Source organism: Thalia democratica, chromosome 8, assembly GCF_965202585.1.
Source record: "Thalia democratica chromosome 8, ktThaDemo2.hap1.1, whole genome shotgun sequence".
In the NCBI taxonomy this organism is placed as follows: Eukaryota; Metazoa; Chordata; class Thaliacea; order Salpida; family Salpidae; genus Thalia; species Thalia democratica.
Window position 1 is genome coordinate 5,951,783 of NC_139172.1, and position 25,642 is coordinate 5,977,424.

The 25,642-nt window shown below is 31.6% G+C and overlaps 1 protein-coding gene and 1 pseudogene across 1 annotated transcript; one reads left to right on the forward strand and one right to left on the reverse strand.

Moving 5' to 3' along the window:
- Positions 1-544: 544 nt before the first annotated feature.
- LOC145842831 (serpin I2-like) lies at positions 545-1,387 on the reverse strand. Its single transcript, XM_082950312.1, has one exon. The coding sequence runs from the start codon at positions 1,385-1,387 to the stop codon at positions 545-547; it is 843 nt and encodes a 280-aa protein (XP_082806438.1).
- A 1,537-nt stretch (positions 1,388-2,924) lies between these two features.
- Positions 2,925-25,642, forward strand: part of LOC145842832 (polyubiquitin-like) — a 90,146-nt pseudogene continuing 67,428 nt past the window's right edge.

Below are 25,642 nucleotides of genomic sequence, written 5' to 3' on the forward strand. Positions count from 1 at the left end.
ACTGATGTAAAGGTTGAAATCAACATACAGTGTTATAAAATATCTTGTATTACATAATGAGAGAATAATGTGCAGACAAGAAGTCTTATGGTTGTTTTTAAACAAAAATTATCAAATTATTCATTTAGAATTTGTAAACAAGATAACCAAACTTACAAGCTGAAGTAGTTCTCGCTTTGTTAAGTAAATATAATGTAATTTTTTTATAAGTTCAATTTAAAAAAATTACTTAGTTTAGAATTTTGAATAGACAACTTTCTCATTAGGTATCAAGTTTATATTTATACTTGTAGCTAATTTTTATTTAACTTACTACCTGTAATAGTGGTTTAAATCATTTATTATAAGAATAGTTTCATTTTTAGTGAAAATTTAATTACTCAAACTTGTAGTTTAAATCTAAGCATCTTACTTGCTACGCCGCATGCTTCAGTGCCTTCTTCATTGACTTCTAAATAAGTTTTATGAACAATATCCGACACATGAAGTCCTGTTACATCTGAAATTTTGCTCATATTTGCTTTTTTGAGTGAAAACATGTCAGTCATCCCCAACTTTTCAAAAGTTTCTCGCAAGTTTTTTCGTATTCAAGTTTGAACTTTGGCAGGAGCAGTTTTATATTTCCTTGGAACTCTGTGCTCCGCTCAATCATGCTTCTCATCTTGCTAACTGTGAGTTTCTGCAAATCATCGTAACTCTTGGTCGGCATGAACAGCCACATTGAGTACTCCTCTCCTGCGTACGGAATTTCTATACCGTACATTTCATCGTCATAAGCATATTTATAACGAGGCAAGATTTTCGACATCATCGCAATTTGAGTTTGTGTGCCGTCACAATTGTAAAAAGTGGACAGAAACGTGGTTTTCATGTTGAAGCTTAATGACCAAAGACCTTTGAAGTGGACAACGCTGGTTAAGACCATTCTGGTCAGCTCAGTAAGCGACTCGGGAGCGATTGCTCTTTTTATTCTGTTTCCGGTGCTCTCAGCAACATGTTTGTTAATGGCATCTGCACTTCGCTTGCGGTCCGATTTAGTTTTGAATGGCAAGTTTAGCGCCTTGCAACCGAAGCCTTTGAGAAGTTTCAAATAACCACTTTTGACTTTGTACCGGCTTTCAAGGAACAAATTGTTGAAAATTCGGGCCTTGACTGAGGGTTTTTTGGAAGATAACTTTTGAAATTCCTCCAAAACCTCTGTACTTTTATAATTGCCAATATAGAGACCAAAGGCTTTCGTTATTTGATCTTCGGTGTTGCCTTCTGATCCGCAATAAATCATGCTAAGGGCCAGGGAGATGCTGAAAGGAGAAAAGAGAATGTTCTCGTGCGGTGATTTGCTGCTAAACTCAGCGTAGAGGTCATCAATGAACGAATCAAACGACATTATTCAGATTACTTTTACACTACTACCTAAAAATGAAAAAAATTAAAGTTGTTGTTTTTAATAGTTTTGGCTGAACTTTGATTGTTAATTTAATGTTAAACTGCTTTTTTGTCATATACTTATGAGCTAATACATCAATATTTAAAAAAAAGATTTTGGATTATGAGTATTTTAAAGATTAATATTACAAGTAAAATATTAATATGCTATATAAAGTCTAATCTTATGCAGTAGCTAAGATTTTTAAGCAATGTTTTAACGCATTGAGTTGTTTATATATAAAGTAGTAATCAAGCTTTTCATACTGATTATATTTTAAATTATTTTTGTAAGAAACGGAATATGAAACTTTGTTTATAAAAAACCAGCAACTAGTTTGAGGAAAAATATTTTAAGACGTAGTTTAAACACTACTAATATCTTTACTTGTATTTATCTACTTAATTTATAAATCTTAAAAAATAACTTTAAAAAAAGTGTTTCTTACATTTTTGTTATGTAGTTTAGTATAAGGCATAAAAGTAAATTAAGATAAAACAGTAATAAAAGTTAATATAACTGTTAGTTAGGAATTAACAAAAGCATTTATACATGTAATTGTATGCAAGTTAGCTGTTTATTTCTACAGCTTAAAGGTAAATATAATTTTAAAAAAAGCGAAAGAAAATAATTAGGAAATAACTAGAAATAAATATTTATAAAAATAAAAAACCAGGTAATAATACTTAAACTCCACAGCTTGATTTTTAGATAAAAAATTTGACATCTTAACGATAAACATTTCAAGTGGACAATTTTGCTCGGCAACTCTTTTGCACGAGCGTCACTTTAGCATGAAGGGTCACTTTTGCACGAAAGTAAAAAAAATACTAAAAAAAATGAAAAAAAAAAAAGAAAAATATAAAAAGATTAATTAATAATAAAAAAACACAAAAAAATACCGACCATGGGTAACGGTTAGTGGTAACAGTGATAGCAAGAAAAAATTACAAAAAATAAAAAACTAGAAAAAATTAAAATAAAATAAACTAATAAAAATGCAAAAAATTAAAAAAAAATGCCGAGGGTAAGGGTTAGGAGTAATAGTGATAAACAAAAAACATACGAAATAAAATTATTAATCAAAAAAATACAGGAAAACAAAAAAAAGTATAAAAAATAGATTATAAAAAACCAGAAAAACTAAATAAGAAATTTACGATCGAGGGTAAGGGGTAATAGTGGTAGCAAAAAAAAGATTAAAATTAATAAAACCAAAAAAAAAATCCTACAGTGCAAAAGTGTCTTCGTGCTAAATTTACCAACCGTGCAAAAGTGTCACCTCGTGCAAAATAAATTACCCACCCAATTCAAGTATAAAGATTACATAAAAATAAAATTGTTTAGAAATATACTTTTATAATTAGACAAGCCTTTAATTATTTTTTCACATATTGATTATTAGCCAGTTGTTTCAAAACTACGTCATAATAGTTAAAAAATCTATTGAAAAAAATTAAAAACGAATAAAATTTTTTTTGTTTTGTGTGTCGCTGAAATGAAACGTTTCGTAATTTTTTGCTTGCTCTTCCTCCAAGCTTGCACGGGGCAGATGTTGGGAGGAAAACAAGCCAAGGAAGGACAGTTCCCGTTCGTGGTTCAGATCCGCAATCTGAATTGCCACGGAGTTTGCATTTGTGGAGGCGCAATCGTCGCCCCCCATTGGGTTCTGACGGCGGCGCACTGCGTTCGAAACAGCAACAACCAAACCACAAAAGTGGCCGTCGTGGCGGGAGACGTTTGGCGGTATCGAAGAGAGGGAGTCACGGGCAGGGTGGAGATCGGGCCGGAGAAGATACAAGTGTACCCCTACCCCGACTTCGAGCGAGACAGGCTGAACGACGTGGCGCTGCTATTTGTCGAGGAACCGTTCAATTCGAAACCGGAAAATTCGAAAGTCAAGATGATTGGGTTCGGGTCGGACGATGGTGTCGGGGTGGGCCAGGAGTGCACTGTGATGGGATGGGGATTCACCAGGATCGACTGGAAGACCGACCAGAGAAGCAGGCAGTCGCCGGTGCTGAAGTACGGCACGCTGAACATCACGACGATCTACCAGCGCATCATTCATTTCGGAGACCTGAACAGGGACGGCCCCTACTTGCTGAACGGGGACTCGGGCGGCCCGCTGGTGTGCAGGGACGCCGAAGACGGGAAGCAGAGGCTGTTCGGGTGGCAGCGAGCGACTGATGTGGAGAAGAACTCGATTTTTTACGTGAGGTACCGCAGTTTCAAAGGTTGGATCAGAAGGAAGCAAGGCGAGGTGGAAAGAGAAAATGAGGACAAGTTTCAGAAAGACAAAAGCTACGAAGAATATTCAGTTTAGGAGGGACTCATCGCAATTTTTATTTTGTACCATGTTTTTGCAATGGAATAAATCTTGATTTTCACGTTAAAAATTTTTTTATTGTTTCAAAACGAACATAAAGTGTTTATTTTAGAATTAATTAAGCTTAATTGTAAAGGTTCTGTTAAGTTAAGTATATCTTGAATTCTCTTCTTTTGGGACATGTTCAAAATCCACCAAGTCAAATTCGAGAAACGCTAACCGAACGAGGGTAAGGGTTAGGGGTAACAGTGATAAATAAAAAATAAATAAAATTCAAAAATATATAAAATAAATTTGTAAATAAAAAAAGTGTAAAAAAAATTGGGTGGATTTTGATAGTATACCCTTTTTTTCTTCTGTCTCAAGCCATTTATTTGAGAATTTAAAACTTAAGTTTAAAAAGAATAAAATTATACCTTATAAATAATTAATGGCAACATTTTTTTTGGCGGAGTAGGAGAGGAAAAAATTTACCTTAAAGATTTTTAATACTTTTGATTCACAAAAATTACTAACGCTTTTTAAACTAACATTTTAAACTAACGTTGTTGTTAATAATAGTTTATATAATAGTTTTTATAAATATATATCACACCACTTGGATACCTTTTAATTTTTTTTCAACGATAACTTTTAATCTTTATAGTACAAATACTCATTAGACTTTAGTCTGCTTTTTTACTTGATTGAAAACAAACAAGATCTTTTACTAAACACAAGTATATTTCAACAAACTTTCATCAGTTTGTTACAGTTGTTACAAATAAAGAAACATCGACTCAGATTGAAAAAACATTGAAACAGATTAAAAATTCTTTGCTCAGTTCAGATTCAGATCTTTGCTGGTAAGCAATTGGAAGATGGCAGGACCTTGTCTGACTACAATATTCAGAAATAGTCCACTCTTCATTTGGTGTTGATTCTTCGTGGTGGAATACAAATATTTGTGAAAAAATTGACTGGCGAAACCATCACTTTAGAAGTTGAAGCTTCAGACACCATTGAAAATGTTAAAGCTAAGATCCAAGACAAAGAAGGTTTGTTTATAAAAGTTATATATTACTTAATCGTGTAAGCTAATAAATTAAATATGGTAATAAATATTTCAATGAAAAGGGTTAAATAAAATAATAATATATAAAAAAAAGTTTTTAACAAAGTTTGTACCTTAAAATTTTAACATTAAAAATGTATTTTAGTAAATATTTTTAACCTCTAGGTTAAATCTAAAAATATTGCCAATATAAGCTAAGATGTTTCAACGAATATAATACCAATACTCTTATATCATAGGTATCCCACCAGACCAGCAACGTTTGATCTTTGCTGGAAAACAATTGGAAGATGGAAGGACTTTGTCTGATGTAGTAGTACCAGAATAAAAAATATCTTCAGACAAACATTCTTATATAAAATATTTAGATTAATCTACCTAAAGTTTATATTCAGCTGTTTTTCAAGTGATATTTTTTATAGCACATTAACTTTCTTTGTTTTATTTATTAGCTATTACAGTTGTGTAATACTTTATTTATTTCTTAAACGTATAACACTGTTATTTATTATGTAATTTTAAAGTAAAGTTCCAAAGATATTAAATTTGATAATCAACTCAAAAAAGAAATTATGCTAATTTTATGCAAATTTTTATACATATTTTTGAACGATTTTATGTCGACTAAAACAGGACATCTGGAAGAGTTAGTGACGTAACATAAATTTTCTGAAATTTTAAAAATAGTTTAAAATACATATTGGATATAATTTTTGGGGTAGGAGGGATGGAAAACAACATCAAAAACAGCAGTACGAAAAAGGCTGAAAGCAAGAACGCACAATCGCGCGCAAAGCACGCTGTTGTGCCCTCTTTGCGAAGCAAAACCGAAAGAAAGCGGAGCTTTCTGAGGTTGGAACGTACAAAGAAAGCGAAGCCTTTAAGGCATGAAAGTTAAAGCAAGATCGCACAATCGCGCGCAAAGAGGTTGGGACGCACAAAGAAAGCGAAGCTTTCGAGGCATGGAAGTTAAAGCAAGATCGCGCGCGAAGCGTGCCTTTTTTGCGAAGCAAAACCGAAAGAAAGCGAGCTTTCTGAGGCAGGAATTTAGGTTAAAGAATTCAGATTTTTTAAAGTTAAAATACTATTTTTTCTTTCTAGTAGAGTAATTGTCTTTTAATGCTTAGTTAAAACGGCAGTTTTTAAAGCAGGAATTTAAGTTTTTAAGGCAGGAATTTAGGTTAACGAATTTAGATTTGTTTAAAGTTAAAATTAGTTGAGTTATTATGTTTTAATACTTAGTTTAAACGGCAGTTTTTAAAAACTTGATGTATTTTTTAAGAGAATTTGAGAAACAGTACAAAATTTAAAAACCTTATTATTTTTAACACTTTATTTATAATTTTATTTACTTTCTTATCTATTATCGATTATTATTTATTAGTATTTGCTTTATTTGGCTAGCACAAAAGCGCGCTCTGCGCGCGGTGTGCGATACTTTTAGCTACTTATTACAAACTATTTTCTTACTTATGTAGTTCTTTTTGTTTTGTTTTTAAGTGAATACATGTTTAATTTTTTTCTTCGTTTTACATTATCTGTTCGAACTAATTTGTTCTAATAGTTTAAACATAAGTTTACTAAAATTTTAAGAGTTTTTAATAGTATTTCAAAATTATCATAAATTTGAAAAATTTCTAATTAATATTTTTTTTTTACTTATTATATTATTTATCTGCCTTATTCGGCTAGCACAAAAGCGCGCTTTGCGCGCGGTGTGCGATGCTCTTGGCTATTTATTAATATCTGTTTTCAATTTAAAGTACCTCTTTATTATTTTGTACTTTACTTCATAGATATATTTAACCTGAAAATCACCACTCCAAGAAAATATATAACTTGCTATCTCAATACTTTTGTTTAACTTTAATAATCTTTTACTTTACGCAATTCAATCACGTACAGTTGCATTTCAACGTTTTCTTTAATAAACAATGAACTTCACCGCACGACCAACAACAACAGCATCCAAGACAACCTACGATTGTGCAACTTACACACATCCTGACCAACACAAAGTGTTATCAGATGATACTGTAGTTGTAGAGTATTATACATAAGCTACGAGCAACTTTAAAAACCACAGAAAATCCTAAAAATTTCATTTATTTACTTTATGTAAACTTAACCATTTATTTAATCAAAAATTCCTTTATTAAAAATCAATAGCAGAATAGAATGCAAACTGTAGTCTCAACTTGGAATATTCTACTAAAATGTAAAGTTGAGCAGTTTTACTTAAAGTAGGTGTCAATGTTATTAAAAACTACTTTTTTTATTTATTATTTGTGTTTCTTGTATTTCTTTTTGTTTTGTATGTAAGTGAATAGATATATTAATTTTTTTCTTCGTTTTACATTATCTGTTCGAACTAATTTGTTCTAATAGTTTAAACATAAGTTTACTAAAATTTTAAGAGTTTTTAATAGTATTTCAAAATTATCATAAATTTGCAAAATTTCTAATTAATATTTTTTTTTTACTTATTATATTATTTATCTGCCTTATTCGGCTAGCACAAAAGCGCGCTTTGCGCGCGGTGTGCGATGCTCTTGGCTATTTATTAATATCTGTTTTCAATTTAAAGTACCTCTTTATTGTTTTGTACTTTACTTTATAGATATATTTAACCTGAAAACCACCACTCCAAGAAAATATATAACTTGCTATCTCAATACTTTTGTTTAACTTTAATAGTCTTTTACTTTACGCAATTCAATCACGTACAGTTGCATTTCAACGTTTTCTTTAATAAACGTTGAAATAATAAAATAATAAACGACATCAATTTTTTACATGTCATTTTTTATGAAAATCATTATGATAGGTAAGATTATCAAAGTTAGTTCAGCAAAGTATTCACAGAACTGTATTTTATAATACTTAAAAAATGTGTTATAAGTTTATTTTCACCTTTAAAGTTTTTGTACTGCATAAATACACTTTTCCATTTTAATACCTTTACAATAACTTTCAATTAAGGCTCAGTCGCTCATAATGGTAAGTGTGACTAAAGTTTAAAACTTTTTAACCACAAGTTTTCTTCAATTTCTTCTAAAGTCTAACTATATATGGTATGTTTGATAAGGGTTTCCCTAACTGGGCAACATCGCCCTTTTAATTTCGCCCTTTAAATTAATCAAAAAAATACAGGAAAAGAAAAAATAATAAAAAATAGATTGTAAAAAACGGGTGGATTTTGATAGTATATTCTTCTGTCTCAAGCAATTTATTTGAGAAGTTAACAATTTGAGTTCAAAAAGAATAAAATAAACAAGAAAAGGCAAGTTTTAATATTTATTATCAACTGTCCTGGACAAGACGTTTAACTGTGTCAAAATGAAGTACGACTCCATAAGCACTTTTCGTACACTGGTCATTATAACATTTAAGCGCTTTATTTGTCCAATTTAAGTTATTTATTATCATATTACTATTAAAGTTTTTACTTTCATGAAATTTTAATTAATACGTCAAAAAACTTTTATAAGTACATAGACTTCATTGAGTTTAATTTTGCTTGTCTTCAACACAATAAATCGCATTTCAGGTTTCAGTGAGAAAGAATTAGAATAACAATAACTAGTATATAGTAACTAGTTTTATAAAAAATATCATTTATTTAAAAAAACATTTTAGTATTTCTCAGGATTTGTATAATTCAGATTACAGTCAGTTACAACACTGTAAATATTTTTAAACATTTTTACAATTTATTTAACTATTCTACCTTTGTACGGGTCTATTTGAAGTATTTAATTATTATACCTTTACAGCTGCAATTTTCTGTTAAGCGTATTAATACCGCTGTTAGGTTTTAGCTATTATTTAACATCTTTAAGTTATACAAGTATATATTAATTCATTATACAAAGATACAAATTTATTACAGTCTCAACCAATTAGTTTCAACAACGTAACAAAGTATAACCAAACAAAAAATTATACGGGTTTTGTACACACCTAACAGCAATAAATTTCTTAAATTTATTTTTTTGAATGAACTCAGTATTTAAAAATTATATAGTAACTTCAACATATCTCACAAACACAACAAACTAAATACAAGAGCAAACAGAGTTGTATTCAAATTAATGGTTTAAGAATAATTACGCAGCAAGTCAAAGCGCTTTATTGCTTTGTCAGCTCTTCACAGTTTGCTCACCAACGTTTTTCCATCCTCACGACCTTTACATATCTTTTCAGCAGTTGTTTCAGCCGCCTTGAGGTCTCCAATTTTGCCGTAGAAAATTATGTTCCCTGTGCTGTTGTGTGTTATCAGCACAACAAACTGGTGATTGCAAATGAATTCTGCTGGACGGTCACCGAAAGGTCCACTGAATGATGATGCTAGAAATATGCAAAAAGATTAAAACACTCAAGCCATACTGATGTCAAGGTTGAGATCAACATACAGTGTTATAAAATATATTGTATTACATAATGAGAGAATAATGTGCAGACAAGAAGTCTTATGGTTATTTTTAAACAAAAATTATAAAATTATTCATTTAGAATTGGTAAACAAGATAACCCAAACTTACAAGCTGAAGTAGTTCTCGCTTTGTTAAGTTAATATAATGTAATTTTTTTATAAGTTCAATTTCATAGAATTATTACTTAATTATGCATTTTGAATAGACAACTTTTACATTAGGTATCAAGTTTATATTTATACTTGTAGCTAATTTTCATTGAACTTACTATTAGTCTTTAATAGTGTTTTAAATCATTTCTTATAAAAATAGTTTCATTTTAATACCAGTAAAAATTTAGTTACTCAAATTTGTAGTTTAAATCTAAGTATCTTACTTGCTACGCCGCATGCTTCAGTGCCTTCTTCGTTGACTTCTAAATAAGTTTTATGAACAATATCCGACACATGAAGTCCTGTTACATCTGAAATTTTGCTCAAATTTGCTTTTTTGAGTGAAAACATGTCAGTCATCCCCAACTTTTCAAAAGTTTCTCGCAAGTTTTTTTCGTATTCAAGTTTGAACTTTGGCAGGAGCAGTTTTATATTTCCTTGAAACTCTGTGCTCCGCTCAATCATACTTCTCATCTTGCTAACTGTGAGTTTCTGCAAATCATCGTAACTCTTGGTCGGCATGAACAGCCACATTGAGTACTCCTCTCCTGCGTACGGAATTTCTATACCGTACATTTCATCGTCATAAGCATATTTGTAACGAGGCAAGATTTTCGACATCATCGCAATTTGAGTTTGTGTGCCGTCACAATTGTGAAAAGTGGACAGAAACGTGGTTTTCATGTTGAAGCCTAATGACCAAAGACCTTTGAAGTGTACAACGCTGGTTAAGACCATTCTGGTCTGCTCAGTAAGCGACTCGGGAGCGATCGCCCTTTTTATTCTGTTTCCGGTGCTCTCAGCAACATGTTTGTTAATGGCATCTGCGCTTCGCTTGCGGTCCGATTTAGTTTTGAATGGCAAGTTTAGCGCCTTGCAACCGAAGCCTTTGAGAAGTTTCAAATAACCACTTTTGACTTTGTACCGGCTTTCAAGGAATAAATTGTTGAAAATTCGGGCCTTAACTGATGGAGTTTTGGAAGATAACTTTTGAAATTCCTCCAAAACCTCTGTACTTTTATAATTACCAATATAGAGACCAAAGGCTTTCGTTATTTGATCTTCGGTGTTGCCTTCTGATCCGCAATAAATCATGCTGAGGGCCAGGGAGATGCTGAAAGGAGAAAAGAGAATGTTCTCGTGCGGTGATTTGCTGCTAAACTCAGCGTAGAGATCATCAATAAACGAATCAAACGACATTATTCAGATTACTTGTACACTACTATCTAAAAATGAAAAAAAATAAAGTTGAAAGAAATTAAAATTGTTATTTTTCTATAGTTTTGGCTGAACTTTGATTGTTAATTTAATGTTAAACTACTTTTTTGTCAAATTCTTATAACATAATACATCAATATTGAAAAAAAGAAGATTTTGGGTAATGAGTATTTTAAAGTTAAATATTACAAGTAAAAAATTAATATGCTATATTAAGTCTAATCTTATGCTACAGCTAAGGCTTCTAAGCAATGTTTTAACGCATTGATTTGTTTATATATAAAGTAGTAATCAAGCTTTTCATACTGATTATGCTTTAATTATTTTTGTAAGGAACGGAATATGAAACTTTGTTTGTAAAAAACCAGCAACTAGTTTGAGGAAAAACATTTTTTGACGTGGAAATAATACTTAAACTCCACAGTTTGATTTTTAGATAAAAAATTTGACATACTAAGGATAAATATTCAAGTCGAAACGGGTCACTTTTGCACGAAGGGACACTTTTGGACGAGCGTCACTTTTGCACGAGAGTAAAAAAGTATTTAAAAAAAAAGAAAAAAAAAATAGAAAAACTAATTAATATTGAAAAAATAAAAAGAATTACCGATCGAGGGTAAGGGTTAGCGGTAATAGTGATAGTAAAAAAAGAATTACAAAAAATAAAAAATAAAACCGGCCGAGGGTAAGGGTTAGGGGTAACAGTGATAAAAAAAGCATACCAATAAAACTATTAATTAAAAAAATACAGGAAAACTAAATAAATTATAAAAAATCGATCATAAAAAACCAGAAAAGCTAAATAAGAGATTTATTAGCCAGTTTTCTCAAACCTACGTCATAATGCGTTAAAAAATATATTAAAAAAAAAACGAATGTTTCACATCTTTGTTTGTTTTGTGTGTGGCTGAAATGAAACGTCTCGTAATTTTTTGCTTGCTCTTCCTCGGAGCTTGCTTAGGGCAGATGTTGGGAGGAAAACAAGCCAAGGAAGGACAGTTCCCGTTCGTGGTTCAGATCCGTAATCTGAATTGCCACGGAGTTTGCATTTGCGGAGGAGCAATCGTCGCCCCCCATTGGGTTCTGACGGCGGCTCACTGCGTTCGAAACAGTAACAACCAAACCACAAAAGTGGCCGTCGTGGCGGGAGACGTTTGGCAGTTTCGAAGAGAGGGAGTCACCGGCAGGGTGGAGATCGGGCCGGAGAAGGTACAAGTGTACCCCTACCCCGACTTCGAGCGAGACAGGCTGAACGACGTGGCTCTGCTGTTCGTCGAGGAACCGTTCAATTCGAAACCGGAAAACTCGAAAGTCAAGATGATTGGCTTCGGGTCGGACGAAGGCGTTGGGGTGGGGATTCACCAAGATCAACTGGAAGACCAACCAGAGAAGCAGGCAGTCGCCGGTGCTCAAGTACGGCACGCTGAACATCACGACGATCTACCAGCGCATCATTCATTTCGGAGACCTGAACAGGGACGGCCCCTACTTGCTGAACGGGGACTCGGGCGGTCCGCTGGTGTGCAGGGACGCCGAAGACGGGAAGCAGAGACTGTTCGGGTGGCAGCGAGCAACTGATGTTGAGAAGAACTCGATTTTTTACGTGAGGTACCGCAGTTTCAAAGATTGGATCAGAAGAAAGCAAGACGAGGTTGAGAGAAAAAATGAGGACAAGTTTCAGAAAGACAAAAGCTACGAAGAATATTCAGTTTAGGAGGGAGTCATCGCAATGTTTATTTTGTACCTTCTTTTTGCAATGGAATAATTCTTGTTTTTTTACATTTGAAACTTTTTTATTGTTTCAAAACGAACATAAAGTGTTTATTCTAGAACTTATTAAACTTATTTGTAAAGGTTCTATTAAGTTAAGTACATCTTGAATTCTACTGTCTCAATATATTTGACAACTTAACATGAATAAATAAAATTACTTGTCACCTTTCAAATTAGAAATGAAAACATTTTCTTTAGGCGGGTTAGAAAAAAAAAAACTTATTCATTACCCTTGAAGATTTCTAATACTTTCAATTCACAAACATTACTCAAACGTCACATTTTAAACTAACGTTGTTTATCGAGCGACAAAAAAAAAGAACTCATAAAGTCTGTCCTAGGATCTGGTGTACGAAAAAACCTTTCGGTTATCAAGTCGTACCTTTTAATGTCTTGTGCAGGCCGTATTAAGTGTTCGGACTCCGAACTTCGGAGTTCTTTGTTTTAGATAGCTTTTAGCCGAGCTATAACATATAGAGTTCAACTTTATAGTTTAATTAAGTTAACAATTTTTTAGAAAGTACTTAACAAAAACTAAAATTAAGTTTTGCTAACTTTGAAAAATAGACTTTCACCAGATAAAAAAAAACTTTTTACAGACTTTTTATTTAATATAAAGTTAAAGCAGAAACAAAAGTAATATTAACGTATACTTAAAAGCATTTTTAAATTGTAAAAGCAATATGTTATGCTAAACATAAAAATTTGTTAAGCTCAACATAAAAATAAAAATTTTAAACACTTAAACAACTGTCAATGCTGATTAATACTAAAATCAAAAACACTTTGATTCTTCTTTCATAAGTTATTGAAATTTACTTTGATTATTTTTATTTTAGACGGAACTGTTATACTCGTGTGAATTTGTGAAATTATGCTAATTTTATGCAAATTTTTATACATATTTTTGAACGATTTTATGTCGACTAAAACTGGACATCTGGAAGAGTTAGTGACGTAACATAAAATTTCTGAAATTTAAAAAATAGTTGAAAATATATATTGGATATAATTTTGGGGTGGGTGGGATGGAAAACAAAATCGAAAACAGCAGCACGAAAAAGGCTGAAAGCAAGGTCGCACAATCGCGCGCAAAGCGCGCTGTTGTGCTTTCTTTGTGAAGCAAAACCGAAAGAAAGCGGAGCTTTCTGAGGTTGGGACGTACAAAGAAAGCGAAGCCTTTGAGGCATGAAAGCTAAAGCAAGATCGCACAATCGCGCGCGAAGCGCGCTGTTGTGCCTTTTTGCGAAGCAAAACCGAAAGAAAGCGGGCTTTCTGAGGTTGGGACGTACAAAGAAAGCGAAGCTTTCGAGGCATGGAAGTTAAAGCAAGATCGCACAATCGCGCGCGAAGCGCGCTGTTGTGCTTTTTTGCGAAGCAAAACCGAAAGAAAGCGGAGCTTTCTGAGGTTGGGACGTACAAAGAAAGCGAAGCTTTCGAGGCATGGAAGTTAAAGCAAGATCGCGTGCCTTTTTTGCGAAGCAAAACCGAAACAAAGCGAGCTTTCTGAGGCAGGAATTTAGGTTAGAGAATTCAGATTTGTTAAAGTTAAAAGACTATTTTTTCTTTCTAGTAGAGTAATTGTCTTTTAATGCTTAGTTAAAACATCAGTTTTTAAAGCAGGAATTTAAGTTTTTAAGGCAGGAATTTAAGTTAACGAATTTAGATTTGTTTGAAGTTAAAATTAGTTGAGATATTATGTTTTAATACTTAGTTTAAACGGCCGTTTTTAAAAACTTGAAGTATTTTTTAAGAGAATTTGAAAAATAGTACAAAATTTAAAAACCTTATTATTTTTAACACTTTAATTATAATTTTATTTACTTTCTTATTTATTATTAATTATTTATTAGTATTTGCTTTATTTTGCTTGCACAAAAGCGCGCTCTGCGCGCGATGTGCGATACTTTTAGCTACTTATTACAAACTATTTTCTTACTTATGTAGTTCTTTTTGATTTGTATTTAAGTGAATAGATATATTAACTTTTTTCTTCGTTTTACATTATCTGTTCGAACTAATTTGTTCTAATCCTTAGTTTAAACATAAGTTTTCTAAAATTTTAAGAGTTTTTAATAGTATTTCAAAATTATCATAAATTTGAAAATTTTCTAATTAATATTTTTTTTTTACTTATATATTATTTATCTGCCTTATTCGGCTAGCACAAAAGCGCGCTTTGCGCGCGGTGTGCGATGCTCTTGGCTATTTATTAAAATCTTTGTACCTTTGCACTTTTGACTTTGTACCGGCTTTCAAGGTTGTCTTGGAAAAAAAGTTAATTTTTATATAATTGCAAAACGAGCAACAAATATCATAACATTTTAACTTTGAAATAGGCAAAAACATCAATCTTGGGTTTAAAAAGAACTTATGAAACACAAATATAATTTTAATTTTTGAAAAAAAAACAATGTTCTTAATTTCATTGTGAGTACACAGTGCTTTTCATGAATTTACTGAAAACGATAAAAAACCAATGTAATGTTAGGCTTATTCGAAAAAGTACAAAAAAGTTATTTATTTCTAAGAACGCTAAAATTAAAAGATATTACGTAACAATGGATAAGTTTTGTTGTTTTTTGAAGACACTTTTTTATATGGCAGATTTGAATGATAGGGCTGAGTTGACATTATATGTATTGAAAGTAACATGTTAAGGCTTCAGAGAACTGCTATCTTGTAAATACTGTTTATCTCTCTTTATTATCTTTAATTGAAGTTTACATTTCTAATTTGTTTAATAATAAAATTTAGTAAAAATTAGTTGTTTAAAATATACTAGTGATTTATTTAGTATATTAGTGGTAGTTTAAGTTATCTGTATTTATATATAATTGTTTAAAATTGTTAGATCCTGTTAAATGTTCATATTATTATTAGTATTTGTTATTGTTATTGATTCCATATATTTATATTCCCTATGTTGATATGCATATTTGATATTCTGATATTCTAATATTGCCTAATATTGTAAGTAACAGTATTTTAAGATGATCTCAAGTTACTCAGAGGCAGTATCTGTTCCGTTGTGGCTGCCAGGCCCCGCAAACGGACACCAAGATCACAATAGAGTCTAAGGACTAGAGTAAGAACTTTTAGCCATGGATTTTCAAATGATAAGTTTTATCTAAAATTTGCTTTGAAAAAGTTTTTTTTGAAGTATATAGTAAGTTTCACAAAATTAAGCAGCTAGCAAAGACTTTTTCAGATAAGTATGGCCTGCCGACTAAAAAAGCTTCCAATTCATATTCTAACCTAGAGGCATATAGTTTTTAATATTTAAAAAACTAACTTTGTACTCTTAATAAATTTAGAATTTTATTTAATACAATTCAAATCTGAAAACATCGATCGTTTAGTGAAAAAACTGTTTTTGTGGTATAAAGATAAAGTTTTGATTTTTTAGTTTTAGTTGTAAAATACTAATTTTAGTTTTTTCTTGAAAATTGATAACTGAAAAAGCTCAAATTTCTATTTGTTATACAACTTCAAAAATAGTTTAAGAAAAGTGCGTTTCTTATTTAACTTTAGATAAGTAATTCAAAATCTCTTGGTTTGTAAGGGTAGAAACTAAGCTCTTATATATAAACTAAGTCATTTTTTACCTTAGATAAATTTTCTTTTTCTTTTGAAAAGACTATGTTAATTAGAACAACAATAATTAGTATATAATAATTTATTTTAGAAAAAAATCTTTTGTTAAAAAAAAATATTTTTAGTAATTCTCAGGGTTTGTATAATTCAGATTACAGTCAGTTACAACACTGTAAATATTTTAAAAATTTTTACAACTTATTTAACTATTCTACCTTTGTACGGGTCTATTTGAAGTATTTAATTATTATACCTTTACAGCTGCAATTTTCTGTTAAGCGTATTGTTACCACTGTTAGGTTTTAGCTATTGCTTAACATCTTTAAGTTATACAAGTATATATTAATTCATTATACAAAGATACAAAAGTAGTGACACAAATTTATTACAGTCTAAACCAAATATTTTCAACAACGTAACAAAGTATAACCAAACAAACAATTATACGGGTTTTGTACACACCTAACAGCGATGAACTTCTTAATTTAATTTTTTTGAACGAACTCAGTATTGAAAAATTATATAATAACTTCAACATATCTCACAAAAACAACAAACTAAATACAAAAGCAAACAGAGTTGCATTCAAATTAATGGTTCAAGAATAATTACGCAACAAGTCGAAGATCTTTATTGCTTTACGAAGCAAGTCAGCTCTTCACAATTTACTCACCAACGTTTTTCCATCCTCGCGACCTTTACATATCTTTTCAGCAGTTGTTTCAGCCGCCTTGAGGTCTCCAATTTTGCCGTAGAAAATGATGTTGCCTGTGCTGTTGTGTGTTATCAGCATAACAAATTGGTGATTGCAGATGAATTCTGCTGGTCGGTCACCGAAAGGTCCACTGAATGATGATGCTAGAAATATATGCGAAAAGATTAAAACACTCAAGCCATACTGATGTAAAGGTTGAAATCAACATTCAGTATTATAAAATATCTTGTATTATATAATGAGAGAATAATGTGCAGACAAGAAGTCTTATAGTTCTTTTCAAACTAAAATTAAGAAAACTTATAAAATTGTTTATTTAGAATTGGTAAACAAGATAACCCAAACTTACAAGCTGAAGTAGTTCTCGCTTTATTAAGTAAATATAATGTAATTTTTTTATAAGTTCAATTTAAAAAAATTATTACTTACTTTTGCAGTTTGAATAAACAACTTTTACATTAGGTATCAAGTTTGTATTTATATTTGTAGCTATTTTTATTTAACTTACTATCTGTAATAGTATTTTAAATCTTATAAGAATAGTTTCATTTTAATACTAGTGCAAATTTAGTTACTCAAATTTGTAGTTTAAATCAAAGCATCTTACTTGCTACTCCGCATGCTTCAGTGCCTTCTTCATTGACTTCTAAATAAGTTTTATGAACGATATCCGACACATGAAGTCCTGTTACATCTGAAATTTTGTTCATATTTGCTTTTTTGAGTGAAAACATGTCAGTCATCCCCAACTTTTCAAAAGTTTCTCGCAAGTTTTTTTCGTATTCAAGTTTGAACTTTGGTAGGAGCAGTTTTATATTTCCTTGAAACTCTGTGCTCCGCTCAATCATGCTTCTCATCTTGCTAACTGTGAGTTTCTGGAGATCTTCGTAACTCTTGGTCGGCATGAACAGCCACATTGAGTACTCCTCTCCTGCGTACGGCATTTCTATACCGTACATTTCATCGTCATAAGCATATTTGTAACGAGGCAAGATTTTCGACATCATCGCAATTTGAGTTTGTGTGCCGTCACAATTGTAAAAAGTGGACAGAAACGTGGTTTTCATGTTGAAACCTAATGACCAAAAACCTTTGAAGTGTACAACGCTGGTTAAAACCATTCTGGTCAGCTCAGTAAGCGACTCGGGAGCGATTGCTCGTTTTATTCTGTTTCCGGTGCTCTCAGCAACAAGTTTGTTAATGGCATCTGCACTTCGCTTGCGGTCCGATTTAGTTTTGAATGGTAAGTTTAGCGCCTTGCAACCGAAGCCTTTGAGAAGTTTCAAATAATCACTTTTGACTTTGTACCGGCTTTCAAGGAACAAATTGTTGAAAATTCGGGCCTTAACTGAGGGAAGTTTAGAAGATAACTTTTGAAACTCTTCCAAAACCTCTGTACTTTTATAATTACCAATATAGAGACCAAAGGCTTTCGTTATTTGATCTTCGGTGTTGCCTTCTGATCCGCAATAAATCATGCTGAGGGCCAGGGAGATGCTGAAAGGAGAAAAGAGAATGTTCTCGTGCGGTGATTTGCTGCTAAACTCAGCGTAGAGGTCATCAATGAACGAATCAAACGACATAATTCAGATTACTTGTACACTACTATCTAAAAATGGAATAAATTAAAATTGTTATTTTTAATAGTTTTGGCTGAACTTTCATTGTTAATTTAATGTTGATATACTTTTTTTGTCATACACTTTTAAGCTTATACATCGGTATTAAAAAAAAAAGATTTTGGGTAATGAGTATTTTTAAGTTTAATGTTACAAGTAAAATTTAATATGCTATATTAAGTCTAATCTTATGTTACAGCTAAGGTTTCTAAGCAATGTTTTAACGCATTGAGTTGCTTATATATAAAGTAGTAATCAAGCTTTTCATGCTGATTATGCTTTGATTATTTTTGTAAGGAACGGAATTTAAAATTTTGTTTATAAAAAACCAGCAACTAGTTTGAGGCATTTTGTTTGTGTAAACTTTTAAAAACACAAAATTTAATACTATTAATAAAAACGTTTGACAGTAAAAATATAAGGAAATGATAACAAGCACTTTTGTTTACTTAACTGGAAACAAATTTAGTTTAAGTATAGTGGTTTAATTTGTTTTAATCAAAACAAAAAATATCAAGCGAGCAGGTCTGGTTTCCTGACCACTAAGTTACAGTGTAATAAATGCTTGTTGTTGAAAAATGAAAGAGGTATTGTAAGAATCTTACTAATTTGTTGATAAAGTTTAACAAAAATATAAATTACTATTATTAGCTACATCAGCTTCTTTAATACTAACTAACAATATAAAAAATACTGTTTATACATGCATTTATATAAACTATAAGTTTTAATGAATATAATGACACAACTTAAAACTATCTTTACAGCTTAAACTAGGGGTGGGCAACGTTTTTCAATCAGCGGGCCGGATCCGGAAATATTTAGTCTTTTGCGGGCCGGAGCACTTTCAATTAGTTATTTACTGGATCCAGTGTCCGGATCCAGTCGAATAATGACTTTTTAGATCCGAATCCGACTAGATACTAATTTTAAGTCGAGATCCGGATCCGGCCGGAATGTAGTTATATTGAGACAGTGGATCCCTTAATTGAATCCTTAAAATTCACAAATTTTTCTCAAGTCTGACAACTTAATATATATTGAGACATGTCAGATGTTTAAATAATATTTATAAATATAATTGACATTGTAATTGACAAAGGTACGTATGTAAAATATCGTACTTAAAAAAAAACTTTGATTGTGGTAATTTGACAAAACGATATTCTAACTAACTTAGAATAACACAAAATATTACGACAAAATGGTATATTTATTAGTACACATAAATTTACAAAGTCATTTTTTAGCATATTTTTAAAGTCAAATTCTTACAGTTTTGATTTGTAAAAATATGATGCAAATTTCTATAAAAAATTTGTAATATTAACCTTTTGCAGGCCTGTAAGTTTGCTTGCGGGCCGGATCCGGCCCGCGGATCGTACGTTGCCCACCCCTAACTTAAACCTCTTTATTGTGTAATTATGGCAATATATTCAACATTTGATTAAAAAACTAAAACAAACTTCTTATGTACTAGTAGCTTAATAGTTAGATAGCTTAGCAATTAAAAGTTTTATATAAGTATCCTAATACAAAATAAGCAGACAAAAAAATACTAATTTAAATAGACAACATGACTAAATTGGTAGTAGTAAATAAAGTTATGAAAAGAACTTGTTGAAAGAACTTGTGGAACTTTTGCAAGTCTAATGATAAAGGTAAAGTTAATAACGTAAATAAACAACATAAGTGTAACATAACGTAAAATGTACATTGAAACACTAACTACCTCATTATAACTCACTAGATTTTTTAATAAATAAAAAAATAACTGTTATTATGATCAAATCACTCACAAGGTTAACTGATCGGTTGTGAAGACCGGTTGAAGCGTACAAGTTGTTCTGGTGCTGCTCTGCCTGCCTCAACAGATCGCAATTCTTCTCCAGATCTTTCCCGAGGAATCCGTACCTTTCCTCGAAGTTGACGTCAAAGTAGTTGTTGTCGGCCATTATGTTCTTGTATATCACTTGTGAGGTGTGCTTCTGTTGAACACACATATTTATAAAATTGCTCAGACACACACAGTGTTTACCAGAAAAAATCAGTTAATTATCAACTATTATTGGTAGCATATGGAATAATTACCAAACTATATCGCATTTTCAAGTTTAAATGTAGTTGACTTGATAAAGATTTGTTGTACCAAAAGCGACAACCACTAATAAGCCAGGGGCAACAATGAAACATCATATGAAAGATGCTATTACGTTATTTTTTCTCGTCTCCCACTTTCAATCTTCACTCTAACGTTACTATAGTAGTTACCGGTAGAACGGTAAGAAAAAGTATTTTATCAAATCAATTTTGGCCAACTCTCCCGAATTTAATTATAACGGGTAAACAGCGGGTGCATGACCATTCACTTCAAAAATATATATGTTCTTTATTTCAGAAAGCATTTATCCGAGCTGTAACATATATATAGTTTTACTTAAAAATAATACTAAGTTTATAATTTTTTGGGAAGTACTTAAGAAATACTATAATTTAGTTTCGACAATTTTAAAAAATAGACTTTTACCAGTTTAAAATAACTTTTTACAATCTTGTTTTTATAATAAAGTTAAAGCAACAACAAAAGTAATATTATTATGTATTTAGAAATATTACTAACTTGTAAAAGCAATTTATTAGGCTAAACAGGTATATATAAAAATTTCAAACACATTAACAATTCATATGATGATTTGATAAATGATGATTAAAACTAAATTCAAAAATACTTTAGTTCTTCTTTCATAAATTATTGAACTTTACTTTAATTTATTTTTGACTATTTTTAGACGGAACTGTTACACTCATATGAATGTATGAATAAATTAGTTGTTACATTTAGTTTAGTCTCTTGTAAAAAAATTTTTACCAGTATTTACAGCTATTCAAATTCTTATTTATTATTTAAGAGAATAAAAACATAACCTTTGCACATTTTAGTTTACAAGGTTTGATCATACCAATTCGATCATCAGACCACAAGTTGTTGTTTGTACATTTTACAATTAATAGATTAAAATTTCAACAACATAGTTTAAAAGATAAAGTTTCTATTTTAAATTAGGTAATTAAGCACGTTTAGTTTATAAATTTTTCTAATGAGTGCTCATTTTCTTTATAAGCTTGTAAGTATTTATAACTAATAAAGTTTTAATTTCTTTGAGCTTTAGCTTTTTTATTTTGCAAATTAATAATATTTAAATTTGAATTATTTTGATATATTTAAATTTAAATTTGAATATTTAAATATTACCACTTAGGTAAAATTTGATCTAAAACTTATCTTAAAGTAAATTCATTTTCTTTGAAAAGCTATAAAGTAAAAAATAGTTCAAATAACACGTAAAATTCAAACATTTTTATTATAGAATACATTAAGTTTTTATTCATACTGTTGTTTAATTCAAAAACTAAAATGTAATTGTTAAATATTAAAACTTATTATAATACTCAAAAAAATGAATCACTACTTTAAATAAACTTAATTTTGTTGATAGTTTTAACATTCGCAGTTAAAGGTTATTTTTACAATTATCTGAGGTAGGACTATTTATTGAGTATCTTTTGTGTATCATAAAGTCATTTTATTATAGTGTTTAAAATATGTTCCGTAGAAAATGATGTTGCCTGTGCTGTTGTGTGTTATCAGCACAACAAATTGGTGATTGCAGATGAATTCGGCTGGTCGGTCACCGAATGGTCCACTGAATGATGATGCTAAAAATATGCAAAAAGTTTAAAACACTCAAGCCATACTGGTGTCAAGGTTGAAATCTACATAATGTGTTATAAAATATCTTGTATTACATAAAAAGAGAATAATGTGCAGACAAGAAGTCTTTTATAGTTCTTTTTAAACAAAAATTAATAAAACTTATAAAGTTATTCATTTAGAATTGGTAAACAAGATAACCCAAACTTACAAGCTGAAGTAGTTCTCGCGTTGTTAGGTAAATATAATGTAATTTTTTTATAAGTTAAATTTAAAAAATTATTACTCAGTTTTGCATTTTGAATAGACAAGTTTTACATTAGGCATCAAGTTTATATTTATACTTGTAGCTAATTTTTATTTAACTTACTACCATTAATAGTATATTAAATCTTATAAGAATAGTTTCATTTTAATACTAATAAAAATTTAGTTACTCAAATCTGTAGTTTAAATTTAAGCATCTTACTTGCTACGCCGCATGCTTCAGTGCCTTCTTCATTTACTTCAAGATAAGTTTTATGAACAATATCCGACACATGAAGTCCTGTTACATCTGAAATTTTATTCAAATTTGCTTTTTCGAGTGAAAACATGTCAGTCATCCCCAACTTTTCAAAAGTTTCTCGCAAGTTTTTTTCGTATTCAAGTTTGAACTTTGGCAGGAGCAGTTTTATATTTCCTTGGAACTCTGTGCTCCGCTCAATCATGCTTCTCATCTTGCTGACTGTGAGTTTCTGCAAATCATCGTAACTCTTGGTCGGCATGAACAGCCACATTGAGTACTCCTCTCCTGCGTACGGAATTTCTATACCGTACATTTCATCGTCATAAGCATATTTGTAACGAGGCAAGATTTTCGACATCATCGCAATTTGAGTTTGTGTGCCGTCACAGTTGTAAAAAGTGGACAGAAACGTGGTTTTCATGTTGAAACTTAATGACCAAAGACCTTTGAAGTGGACAACGCTGGTTAAGACCATTCTGGTCAGCTCAGTAAGCGACTCGGGACCGATTGCTCTTTTTATTCTGTTTCCGGTGCTCTCAGCAACAAGTTTGTTAATGGCGTCTGCACTTCGCTTGCGGTCCGATTTAGTTTTGAATGGCAAGTTTAGCGCCTTACAACCAAAGCCTTTGAGAAGTTTCAAATAACCACTTTTGACTTTGTACCGGCTTTCAAGGAACAAATTGTTGAAAATTCGGGCCTTAACTGAGGGAGTTTTGGAAGATAACTTTTGAAACTCCTCCAATACCTCCGTACTTTTATAATTACCAATATAGAGACCAAAGGCTTTCGTTATTTGATCTTCGGTGTTGCCTTCTGATCCGCAATAAATCATGCTGAGGGCCAGGGAGATGCTGAAAGGAGAAAAGAGGATGTTCTCGTGCGGAGATTTGCTGCTAAACTCAGCGTAGAGGTCATCAATGAACGAATCAAACGACATTATTCAGATTACTTGTACACTACTATCTAAAAATGAAAAAAAATAAAGTTGAAAGAAATTAAAATTGTTATTTTTCTATAGTTTTGGCTGAACTTTGATTGTTAATTTAATGTTAAACTACTTTTTTGTCAAATTCTTATAACATAATACATCAATATTGAAAAAAAGAAGATTTTGGGTAATGAGTATTTTAAAGTTAAATATTACAAGTAAAAAATTAATATGCTATATTAAGTCTAATCTTATGCTACAGCTAAGGCTTCTAAGCAATGTTTTAACGCATTGATTTGTTTATATATAAAGTAGTAATCAAGCTTTTCATACTGATTATGCTTTAATTATTTTTGTAAGGAACGGAATATGAAACTTTGTTTGTAAAAAACCAGCAACTAGTTTGAGGAAAAACATTTTTTGACGTGGAAATAATACTTAAACTCCACAGTTTGATTTTTAGATAAAAAATTTGACATACTAAGGATAAATATTCAAGTCGAAACGGGTCACTTTTGCACGAAGGGACACTTTTGGACGAGCGTCACTTTTGCACGAGAGTAAAAAAGTATTTAAAAAAAAAGAAAAAAAAAATAGAAAAACTAATTAATATTGAAAAAATAAAAAGAATTACCGATCGAGGGTAAGGGTTAGCGGTAATAGTGATAGTAAAAAAAGAATTACAAAAAATAAAAAATAAAACCGGCCGAGGGTAAGGGTTAGGGGTAACAGTGATAAAAAAAGCATACCAATAAAACTATTAATTAAAAAAATACAGGAAAACTAAATAAATTATAAAAAATCGATCATAAAAAACCAGAAAAGCTAAATAAGAGATTTATTAGCCAGTTTTCTCAAACCTACGTCATAATGCGTTAAAAAATATATTAAAAAAAAAACGAATGTTTCACATCTTTGTTTGTTTTGTGTGTGGCTGAAATGAAACGTCTCGTAATTTTTTGCTTGCTCTTCCTCGGAGCTTGCTTAGGGCAGATGTTGGGAGGAAAACAAGCCAAGGAAGGACAGTTCCCGTTCGTGGTTCAGATCCGTAATCTGAATTGCCACGGAGTTTGCATTTGCGGAGGAGCAATCGTCGCCCCCCACTGGGTTCTGACGGCGGCCCACTGCGTCCGAAACAGCAACAACCAAACCACAAAAGTGGCCGTCGTGGCGGGAGACGTTTGGCAGTTTCGAAGAGAGGAAGTCACGGGCAGGGTGGAGATCGGGCCGGAGAAGATACAAGTGTACCCCTACCCCGACTTCGAGCGAGACAGGCTGAACGACGTGGCTCTGCTGTTCGTCGAGGAACCGTTCAATTCGAAACCGGAAAACTCGAAAGTCAAGATGATTGGCTTCGGGTCGGACGAAGGCGTTGGGGTGGGGATTCACCAAGATCAACTGGAAGACCAACCAGAGAAGCAGGCAGTCGCCGGTGCTCAAGTACGGCACGCTGAACATCACGACGATCTACCAGCGCATCATTCATTTCGGAGACCTGAACAGGGACGGCCCCTACTTGCTGAACGGGGACTCGGGCGGTCCGCTGGTGTGCAGGGACGCCGAAGACGGGAAGCAGAGACTGTTCGGGTGGCAGCGAGCAACTGATGTTGAGAAGAACTCGATTTTTTACGTGAGGTACCGCAGTTTCAAAGATTAGATCAGAAGGAAGCAAGACGAGGTTGAGAGAAAAAATGAGGACAAGTTTCAGAAAGACAAAAGCTACGAAGAATATTCAGTTTAGGAGGGAGTCATCGCAATGTTTATTTTGTACCTTCTTTTTGCAATGGAATAATTCTTGTTTTTTTACATTTGAAACTTTTTTATTGTTTCAAAACGAACATAAAGTGTTTATTCTAGAACTTATTAAACTTATTTGTAAAGGTTCTATTAAGTTAAGTACATCTTGAATTCTACTGTCTCAATATATTTGACAACTTAACATGAATAAATAAAATTACTTGTCACCTTTCAAATTAGAAATGAAAACATTTTCTTTAGGCGGGTTAGAAAAAAAAAAACTTATTCATTACCCTTGAAGATTTCTAATACTTTCAATTCACAAACATTACTCAAACGTCACATTTTAAACTAACGTTGTTTATCGAGCGACAAAAAAAAAGAACTCATAAAGTCTGTCCTAGGATCTGGTGTACGAAAAAACCTTTCGGTTATCAA